General features: G+C 51.7%; 1 protein-coding gene across 1 annotated transcript in view; it reads right to left on the reverse strand.

Annotated features, from left to right (window-relative positions):
• The window catches only part of MED26 (mediator complex subunit 26), a 49,258-nt gene extending 39,289 nt beyond the window's left edge, over positions 1-9,969 (reverse strand). The window contains exon 1 of the mRNA XM_007945319.1: positions 9,898-9,969. Coding sequence (XP_007943510.1) covers positions 9,898-9,969 — 72 coding nt within the window. The remainder of the gene's footprint in view (positions 1-9,897) is intronic.
• Positions 9,970-11,210: the final 1,241 nt, after the last annotated feature.

Here is an 11,210-nt window from a genome sequence, read left to right on the forward strand (position 1 = left end):
GCCCAACCTTCCTTCCGAGGAGTGGCTGGTGGGTTTGAACCGCCAGCCTTCTGGTTAGCAGTCAAGTGCCTTAGGCACTATGCTACCAGAGCTCCTCTAGGCCTTATGTTTTGATGGCCCTCGACTCTGTCTTCTGGTGCCCACTTTCCCAGGCCAGCATGATGGCTGACTATTTGATGACCATCCCATGTCAGAGGGAACACTAAGTCAGCATGCAGTGAGGGGACATGGCTGGCTCTCCCTTACTACTGGCCACCACCTTTTACCCTATTAACAGGATCCTGATGGTCCTAAGGCATCTCTTCACTCTGAGCCTGGTTGTCTTGACATCCCCTCCAGATTTAGGTAGAGCCCATCAGCATATTCTGGTGCCAAGGTCAGGGCTGGTACATGTTCTCAATGAGCCCTAGGAAGTGCTGCAGAGGCTTCCGGGAAAGTGACCTTCTCCTTCTCCTAGATGACACTGATTGGAGGGACCTGACGCTGCAGGCAGGGGCATACCCTATGTGAGGCCAAAAGGAGAGATGGAGGAAAGCAAGCTATTCCCAAGAACAGAGCACACACAGGCCCATTGGTGCCAGGAGCTGATCAGCCCTGTGCTGCTCAGGCTCATTACCAGTATAGGGTAACCTCCCCAGGCGAGACTGGATGCAGAATTGGTGATGAATCAAGTAAATGCAGGAGAACAGGTGCTCTGCAGGCAAACCACCTAATGGGACACCTGAACGAAATGCTGGGAAATGTGTGAGTGTGATCAACTGGACTATGTGCCTGTGTATCAGCGCTACACACACCTACACATCAGTAGTACACGTTTACACCTCAGTACTACATGCCAGCCATCAGTGTTAACTGCCTACACGTCAGTGCTCCCTGCTAGCCACGTATTCATGCACCAGAGTAGAGAGGCTGGCTGGTAAACAAACGGCATCCAGCCTAAGAGCAGGAGAGCAGTCAGCTACCACAGGAGCCACCAGGTCATCCCCACACACACCAACCCATGGTAGGCCAGGGGACTGATGACAAGGGGACTAAGAGAGCTGACAGTTGGATCAGTGTGGGGCAAGAAGCATCACGGGGCTGAGCAGATCTGAGCTAGGAGGACCTGGCCCTAGGTGTGTGGCCCTTCCGGGGGGAATAGGGTGTGGGTGGAGGCCAGAGAAGCAGCACACAGGAAACGTCCTGTGTTATCCTGGCAGGAGTCTGCAGCACTGCCTAGTACAGTTTCCCCTCCAGCCAAGCATACAGAGGTTCTACAGCCAACTGAACATGCAGATCTGGATGTGAAGACGGGAGTGAGAAGTATAGTAGGCGGGTGAGGGCTGGTGTTGGGAGCCAGGGTCACTTCCAGCCATATGTTCACCACACCTCTGTGTGCTTACTTCTACTGACCTCACCAGGTGGCTGTACACATTAAATGTGTCTGAGGCCCGTGAAGAATTGTGCCCAATTCAATGGCTGGCCCTGACCACAGAAGATTGACAAGCACTTGAGCAGTCAAGTCGGGGAGCTCTGGATCCCTGGGAAGCGGCTCATATCTGCGACCCAATCGCAAACAGGATCAGCAAGACCCATCGTTGATAGAAACACAGCAAGTAAAATAGGTGAGGTACCCAAGTAGGCTAGCTTTAATTGAACCAGGGAAGGCTACCAAAAAAGGGAGAGGCACGGAGATGGTGGGGCACCCAAGGGAGCACAGAGAGTTCTGAATCCTGTGTGGCAAAGGTTACTTTCCAGAGTTTGGTAGGTTGCACTTGGATGACAAGATTTAACTTCATCTAAGAGATGGCTGCCATTAGGAGTAGCTTCTGTCCTTCAAGTGTCACAAAAAACAGTTGCTCTATGTGTCTGTTGCCATTGAGTTGATTCCAACTCATGGCAACTCTGTGACAGAAGAGAACTGTTCCATAGGGTTTCCTTGGCTATAATCTTTATGGAAGCAGATCACCAGGTCTTTCTCTTACAGAGTGTCACTGGGTGGGTTCAAACTGCCAACCTTTAGCTTAGTTGTTGAGCACAAACCATCTGCACCACCCAGTGACCTACTCTGAGAATAACTGTCATTATGTGGAAGTTTCTGATAATAAAACTAGATCCTCACACTCAAAAAAGTTAGAAGCCATGAGGCTAGAAGAATTTAAAAGAAAAGGTGGCAGGGAAATGTGAAGGTAGTGGAAATTCAAAAAGTAACACTTAAAAGCACATCACATTTGTAAGGTGAAAACCTAGAAGGCACGTTCAAATTTAACTTTCCTGCTGGGCCCACTCATGTGGGAGGCAGAAAACCCACGGGCTGCTTTGGAGCTGACCAGCCTCGGTCTGAATTCAGATCCAGAGCTACGACTCCCTCCTGAGACACAGACCAAATGGCTTTATCTCCCTTTGCCCCAAATGAGGAAGCAGCCCCCTACTTCCAGGAGGGATTTGGAGAACTATGTAGGGGCCCAGAGCCCATCTCACAGTGCCAGTTTGCGGTCTGTGTTCCTCCCAAACTCCACATGGGAACTGAGCCCAACTGAATTGAGGGGTCTTCTGAAGTTCCTTCAGTGGATAAACCCAGGAAATGCTACCTCAGTCCTATGGGCTTTCGAGGCCTGGCAGTCCCTGAGATATGAGTCCCCGCAGGGCATCTGGTTCAACACCCCCTTTATAACGTGCTCCATACAGAATCACAGAAGCACCAAGAATGTGAAGATCACAGGTCTGAGGGCCCAGGCTGGTCTGCACACTCCTCATGCCAGGTGGTCTGCCTTGAGCCAGCTCCAATGACAATCAGTAGCCTCCCTCAGAGCAGCCAGGGTTCACTTCCCGGGAGCTCTTCATCTCCCCACCTAGGTTTGCCCCTCAAAAGCCACACAGACAAACCTGACCCAGACTGGACAACAGCCCCACGCACATGCTCCCCACAGCCCTGGGCTCTTACACAGAGCCTGACACCTGCCCCCTCAACCCCCATTCCCCAGCCAAGAGTGTGACTGTTCAAGGACTCAGCAGCCATTCCTTCTTTTGAGCTCTTCCTTCCCCTACCACTAGACCCTGGGTGGTGCAAACGGCGAATACGCTCAGCTAACCGAAAGGTTGGAGGTTCAAGTGCACCCAGGGGTACCTCGGGAGAAAGGCCTGGTGATCTACTTCAGAAAGATCAGCTCTTGGAAACTCTATGGAACACTGTTCTACTCTGACACATGAGGCTGTCATGAACTGGAGTCAACTTATCGGCAACTGGTTCCTTGACCAGAGACAAACCAAGAACCGACTTCTTATACCTGACTGTAAAAATTTTCATTCTGAACATTCAACTGATAAAAGTACTCTAGAAACTCATTTCCTGCTTTTAAGAATTCTAAACCATCTTAAAATAAAACAAGTGAAAAACTGCCCTGTTCAGACATGCTATATAGCCCTGTGGGTGGCACCGATACCCCGAACTACATGCCCAGGTTATTTATATGGCACCTCATCCAAGCCACCACCATCCAAGCACACAGACCCTGTCCCAGGACCGGCTCTTCCCCTGTCCTTCTTCCTGGAGGTGTCAGGCCCCTCAAGGGCAGGTGTTGGGCAGCTTCAGGTCTGTCTCCTCTGCCCCCAGCAACAGAATCACTACTAGAAGGGTTTACTCAACTGAGCAGATGTCTTTCCCAATTTACACTCTTTCTCCATGCACAGCGGCATTGGCTGGTGACTGGGATGGAGCTACGCTGCCTCCTGAGAGCTGGGACTACCCAAGAGCACTTTCAAAGACAGCAGGCAGCCTTCCTGACTCAGGAGAATGCCCCTACTCAGGAAGTCCCATTTCCATAAGCACAAACTCGAGATCACAGGATACCCAGGTCAAGGAGCCCTGTGTTCACACACACATGCCTAAGAGCACATAGATGCCCCAGGTCACAGAGCCCAGTGTCCACATGGGTATAACCAAAAGCAGACACCAGCCACTTCAGAAGGCTGATCTGGTCATGGTGTGAGCAAGATCAAGTTGCATGTGTATTGTCCATGCAACCACTGCTAGACTATCACTCAGCCCTGTTACTCTTGGTGTCAGGGCCTCAGAGGGACCGGCCAACTCAGGCAGTTCTATCAGGACTGGAGAAGAAAACACCACTTCTATGACAGAGAGCAAGCACCAGCTTCCTTCTAGAGGGTGTCCATAGTGGGGGCAGGGAGCCCACCCAGTGGGCCAGGTACCTGAGATGGGCTGGTCTGGTTTTAACAGAGGAAGCACCCATGTGAGACAATGCCCCATGGACACCAGAATCAGGGCAATGATGCACAGTCCTCCAGCTGGCCCCAAGCTCACTGTCCTACCACCCCTGCATCTCCAACCCATGGATCAGGTGACTACGTGTGCCCTTCACACCTTTATCCAGGACAAAAGTCTCTGCCACAGGCAACAGCAGACAGTCCTCTATGACTCTGCCAGGGAGATACTACACTCTACCTCAAAGACATCTTGGAGGGCCACCTCAAGGCCTCCATGCAGATAGAGCACAACGTCCACCTTTGGGAGAGAGTGAGTCACAAACAAATGGCAACTGCTACACAACCGACACTCGTTCCTGCCTTTTCCCAGAGTCAAAAAAATGACACACTGCTCTCCTCATATGCTCTGCTCAGTTACAAAAAGCAAGACAGGAAAGCCAGTGAATGTGGGCAACTGGTGTACTGAGGTTGGGTCCACACATTCAGACTTCATATCTTCTATTCTACTCAAGAGAATCAAAGTCAATAGTCTCCTATTTTGCAAATTTTAAGATTCCTCTTTTCTGCAGAATCAAAGGCATTTTTAAGCTCACTTCCAAAGTGTTATGGTCCTGATGCAGGCAATGACAAGCGTCATGGAAATATCCAACAGCAGCAGTTTCCACCCCATCGGGCCCAGGAGTCTGTGCAGGACATCTGAGGGTATTTAGGGACAGACTTGTAATGATCTCCAACCTGCCAGCTAAATCTAAGCCAAGCTGTAATTTTGTAGCTGCCCCTCATGCTTCTTCTGTAGCTGACTCTCCATCTTTTGAGAGTGATATTTGTTGCTGCTGTTAGTTGCTGTCAAGTCGATTCTGACTCATGGTCACCCCATGTATGCAGAGGAGAACTGTTCCACAAAGTTTTCAAGACTAACCTTTCAGGAGCAGATCACCAGGCCTTTCTTCCAAGGCACTGCTGGATAGGTTCAAACCACCAACCTTTTGACTAGTAGTCAAGTGCTTAACCATCAAGTGCTTACCACCCAGGGACTCCTGTGGTGTTTAGGTAGAAGCACTGTCACTGAATAGAAGTGCCTAACTTTGGAAAGTCACTTAACATTAATTCAATAAGGAACAGAAAAGCATCTCAGCCTCTGCCTGGCCAAAAGAGACACCCAATCGATAGTCCCTATTATGTGGGTTCAATGAACCTCGTGCATAGCCTCTACCAGACTGTCAGTAGAGGCTTGCACGTTGCTATGATAGGTTCAGCAGACCTTCCAGACTAAGACAGTTTAGGAAGAAAGTCCTGGAGACCTACTTCTGAAAATCAGCCAATGAAAATCCTCTAGAGCACAACAGTCCAATCTGCAGCTGATCACGAGGATGGCACAGGACTAGGCAGCATTTTGAGCTATGGCCCATGGGGTTGCCAGGAGTTGGTGACCAACTCAACAGGAGCTAACAACATTATCGTAATTCTTTATGTACCTGCAAAAAATGGGAGACTAGACACTCACCCTAGCTTCCTTTGTAGGGCTCCTGGGTGGAACAAGATGTAGGCAACATGCACACCTCTACTAAGTACTATGCTATTTTTGAAAGTTCACACAAGGCACCTTGCAAAGATAATTAAAAAATAAAACCCACCTCCTATCACAACCCACTTTAACCTCTCCTGTCCCTTCCTGAGCCAGAGCCTCACAGGGCTGGTACACCCACCCCAACCCCACTTTCAGATAAGAGACCTGCAGCCATGGAAGCTACGCACCATCCTGACCTTCCATTTCCACAGTGGGAAAAGATCCCTCCTCTGTATCTCTCAGCAGAGGCCCAGCAGTCACCATAATAGAGATTTTTTTTTTATTGCCCCAAGAAGCCTGAGAAGCAAGGTTCAGGAATCCCCAGAATCACCCCCCAGGTGCCTGCCCTCTTATCCCAGGGAGGCTACCAACTTATGTATTTTCTAGGTGGACACTGCATGACTTCACTTGCTATATCTAAATGCCTACAGAACTCTGAGGGAAAAAAAGCCCAGTGACTGCAGAGGTTCCTGCTCGAAAACCTGCCTAGCCAAGGCATATGTGTAGATGTCCAGGGCTCGCTCCTTCTTCTGCAACACCCTCTCCAACCTCTCCCTGCTCAGAACACACAGAACACTCACCTGATGTTTTATCAAGCCCTGCTTAGTGCTGTGATTTCTGTTTAACAGGGATATAGTACATGTGTCCCTGTCTCAGTCAGACGTCTCTCAAATGTGAGACCCTCTTTGACATTCATTTTCCTCTTAGTTTCTGCGTAGGGTCTCATGCCACCTGCATGCCCCCTACACTCAAAGTACAGCATCAGACCACTCCACGACAGAGCTTTTGGGCAGCCAGCAGTACTGACAGTTCAGGTGAAAAGGGGCTCCCACAGAGCTTCACAGTCACAGGTCCAAGGAGAAGACTGGAGTGCTGTCCATTCAACAAGCACTTAGGTGTGTACCAAATGCTTCCATTTGAGCAAGGGCGGCAAGATGTGGTAAGATGTGGCATTCCTATGCAGCCTGCGTTCTGGTTGGGAGACAAATCTTGTATACAGGGGAAACAATGCATGCTGACACGAATTGGAACTGAATCACCTGTTAGGCAGCTTGTGCTAGTATGGACACAAGATTTCCACAAGAAAAGAAGGCACAGCCTTGGACTGTGTTCACTGTGAAGATTCGGCTAGAACAAATGTGCATACTGCACTCTGGAGAGACTTCCACCCCCTGGGCTAACACATGCCACAAAGAGAGGAAGACTTCATCTGCTCTGAAGAACTGGTACCTGCTAAGGGTGATAAGGATTTACTTTGTTGTAAATTTATAAGTAAATAAAGTTGGCAGAGATTACTAACTCAGTCAGAGCCCTTTACTGTAGAAATTCTAACGCTCCAGAGGCTTTAACTCAGAGTAAAAAAACAACTTTCCCCTCAGAGGACCTTCATCAAGGGAATGGATGGTGGTCAGTAAACATTACTTTGTTACTTCACACTGCTGCTCTAACTTTTCAGATACTTGTGGATATTAGATCAGTGGTCTGACTGCTGTTTCCAGCAAAAGCTACGTTTGTTAATCATAATTGCATGTCCACGAAGGTAAGCATTACATGACACAATTCTCTACACTTCTCTCAGAAGAGGTTTAATTTTAGTGTTGCCTCTTCAACACTGTCCCCATTTTTTTTCCTTTTCCTATGAGCATCTTAAATATGTGTCAGGTAACTATCCAGAACTGAGATTCATGATTGGGCAAGACACAGGAGAGCAGCCACAGGCCAAGAAGGCCTATGCTGGAGCCAACTTGCTCTCACCTGAGCCAGGTCAACCTGACGGAAACTGCAGACTCACGCACTTGCCAAGGCCCACACTAAGTCCTCCAGTCACCTATTCCATCACTTCTGAAAGCCACACTCCTGTCAAATAGCTTTTAAAAACACTCATTGACCACTGATAATGGCAGCTTTTAAAAGAGGCACTTTCACCATACCTTGTCTATTCAAAGAAACAATGTCCAACTTCCATCCCTTACACAAGACTGTAAGCACACCTATCAACAACAGTTGAGTCAATTACCATTCATGGGGGCCGCAAGAATATCAGAGTACAACTTTGCTCCATTGGGTTCTCCAGAATTGATACATGGCAAGATCACAAGGTCTTTCTTCTGAGGCACCTCTAGGTGGACTCAAATCCCTCCAAACTTTTACTAACAGCCAATCACATTAATCACTGCACCACTCAGGCCCTCCACACCTATCACTAAAGCCTCCCCCAAATGAGACATAGAAAATTTCAATACTTAACCATGCCATGTAACCACAGACCATAATGAATGATGTTTTTGCACATGCTAAGATGTACAAAACTAAGGTTTGTTCCCTCACTGACCCCTAGTTAGCCCCTCTCCCTCCTCCCCTTTTTCTACTCCTGAGAACCCTTAGATGAGAGAGAGCCTGACCGGCCATGGATCCCTCTGCGGTAACTGCCCTACCTCATCTACAACATGGTGACCACCTGTCAAAGTACCTCCGGATCTCAAAGCTCTCCTCCACAGCATTAAGGATCAGTCCTAATACATAAGCAGCCTCTCAGAGTCTAGGAAAGCAAGCATGTGGAATTCAAGAAGTCAGACTCTGGCTTGACAAAGATGGAAGGGTCACCAAGACTACATTTCTCATGTTACTTGTTTTATTCTCTAATATTTCAGTCTTGGGATCTGCAGCAGCACCAGTTACTGCAAAGAAGACATTCTGGCAGGTTTTATACAACATGTGCCTACTGTGCCCCCCAAAGTCACAATAAAAACATATACTACATTTGTTAAAGACAATTACCACTAACCAATCTTACTGGGACCTGAAGCCCAATGACAAGAGAATTACTATGAAATGTAAATCAGAGCCTTAGGAAGGTCATAACCCGTCAATTTCTACCACAAGTGTATGACCCATTGTTAATTATTCCAAAACACCAAGCTCAATGCATACTGCTGAGAATAAACAGACAAGCTCACATAAAGGACAAACTAAAGCTACTACGGTGAGAGAAATCTGCGTTACCTGGTCAAGCCCAGGGTGACTTTTTCTTCCATCCCCAGCACATTAAAAACCAAGCTCAATGGCCACTTCCTGGTCACCCAGTAAATGCAGGGGCTCACTCCATAGCTGGGTGCCACTGCATCTTCCCATTGCCCAACCTACTCCTGCCACAGGGCAGGATGACCCCTACTGCCAATAAACTCTTAGGGAAAATATAAGAACACGATGGATCTTCCCCTACACACGCAGGGAGAGAAGAGTTCCCTGTACAAACAGTAACCTTGGAGGTGAAGCACTCAAGGAAGAGATATCTTAGAGTTAACTCTGACCACTGTGATCACAAACGGACCCACCAGGCTGTGACCCCCAGGTGGAGGGGATGGGAGGGGGCTGAAGCAGTGCTGTTGGAGGACTAGGAGAGAAAACCACCACCTCTAACTCACTATCAAAAGCAAGGTTTTCTGACTTGGTTAGAGCCACAGTGGTTACCTTTGCCCAGACAAGCAACAGGAAGGATCCCACCCCATTCCCCCAAGTCGGTTTCCCTCCGCAGTAACCCCAGAAGAGATATGGTAAAGGTAGGTCCAGTGACAGAATGGAGGCGCTCTCCATGAGCCCAGAGCTCTCAGCTGGGGGCAAAGCAGGCCGGGGGCTTCCCTCAGAAGCCAGGCAGGTGCTCCTAGCCAGGACGCGAGGAAAACACGACTTCCCTGGTCACCCAAAAGACCGAGACACGGGAAGCACCGGCTCCCCGAGTCATGGCTGAGACACCAGTTGCTCTACAGCTCTTCTTCCTCCCCTGCCCCCCGCCAGGAGGGTCTCCCAGGGGTCTCGAGCCCTGGGGGGAAGGCGAGCTCTGTCCAGAGCAGCAAGCTGGAGCGCGAGGAGAGGAGACGCTCTGAACTCAACCCCCGTCTCCTGCCTCCGCCCAGGCCGCACGGAAGCCTCGGCCTCACGTACCGGGCGCCGCCGGGCTGCCTGACCTGGCTCCGGCCCCGGGGGACGAGAGGCCGGGATGGCAGCGGTCCTCGGAGGCAGGTGGGTGCCGGGCAGGTGTACTGGGGCCCGGCGGGCGCGGGGCACCGGGGAGGGGGAGGGTCCCGAGTGCACGCGGCCTCCGTCCCAGCCCGCGCGGCGGCACTTACGTTGCTCTGGGCGTCGATGGCCTGCAGCAGCCGGTCCCTGATCTGCTGCGGAGACGCCGGAGCCGCTGTCATTGCCTGGGCGAGGCGGGGGGGAGCGGCCGGGCCGGCGGGCGGGCGGGCTGAGGCGGGGGACGGGGGTCACTCACTCGCCGGCCTCCGGGAGCGGAGCCGCATGTTCCCGCGGCTCCGGGGCGGGAGTGGGCGCGCGGGGTGGCGGAGAGGGGAGCCGAGGCCGTCGCTGGGGCCCGGCTGCCGCCGCCACCGGAGGAGGAGGAGCCGCCGGAGCCGCCGCCTCGAGAACCAAACTCCAGTGAGCTGCCCCCGCGCGGAGCACTCTGGGTAACCCGCGCCGCACGCAGCGTCGGCGCCACGCTGAGAAGGTTGGGAGATGGGGGCGGGTGTAGAAGCCAGGCCTGGGCGGGGTCGCGCGCGCCCCGCCCCACGCCTCTGCGCAAGCGCGCGCACGCGCACTTGGTCGCAGTCCGCACCGCCCGGCAGTCGGGCTGAGGAGCCGTTGGGAGGCGGTTGGGCGGAGCAACGGCCGCCTCCCGCGGCCGCGGCCCCGCCCTCGCCGCGCGCCGGAAGCTTCCGTCGGAAACGCGCCGTTTGTGCGCGCGCGGATATCTTGAACCTTGCATGCGGGGCCGCCGCCTGGGGGCCCGGGCGGGTTAAGAGGCTAATAAGAGTAGGGCGTTGGGGCGTCCCGGGCGGGCGTGGAAGCCGTCCAAGCCCCTCGAGCGGTCTTTCTGGGGCGGTTGGGGACAGACTTTCCTTATTGAGATTTTGTGCGCAGCAGAATCACCTGAAAAGCTTTGAGTCGGGCTGTGTCCCCCGCCGGTCAGTGTGTGGCGTGGGTGTGAGGCGGGGTGTTCACCTGCCATGCGAAAACGGAACTGCCACCGGAGCTCGGGAGGCTCAAACTCCAGCCCGCTTGAGCTGCCCCCAAGGTTGCAAACCTGGGCTTCCCTATCTTAGTACCATTGGCATTTGGGGCCACCCTGTGTTTTCTAAGACGTTTAGCTGCATCCCCCTACTTGTGACAGCCACAAAACCCCAGACATTAACATGTCTCCTGGGGAGCAGCTGAAAGGCCGCCTCCGCCCTGCTTTGCTTTCGGATGCAAAAAACTGAAACCCTCATTCTCTGAACCGAAGGAGGTAACTGAGGCCCAAGGTCACCCAGAGTTCTAGGTCAAACCCAGAACTGCTGGTGTCAAGTCTAAGGGCTCCTTCCTCCCACTCCTTCTTTAATTGGTCCCCTTCCCTGGAAGCTCTGTAAGAAGTGCTGTTATGAGGTGTGGAAAGAAGGATTAT

The sequence above is a fragment of the Orycteropus afer genome, unplaced genomic scaffold, assembly GCF_000298275.1.
Source record: "Orycteropus afer afer isolate SDZICR_OR568_19922 unplaced genomic scaffold, OryAfe1.0 scaffold00136, whole genome shotgun sequence".
Lineage (NCBI taxonomy): Eukaryota > Metazoa > Chordata > Mammalia > Tubulidentata > Orycteropodidae > Orycteropus > Orycteropus afer.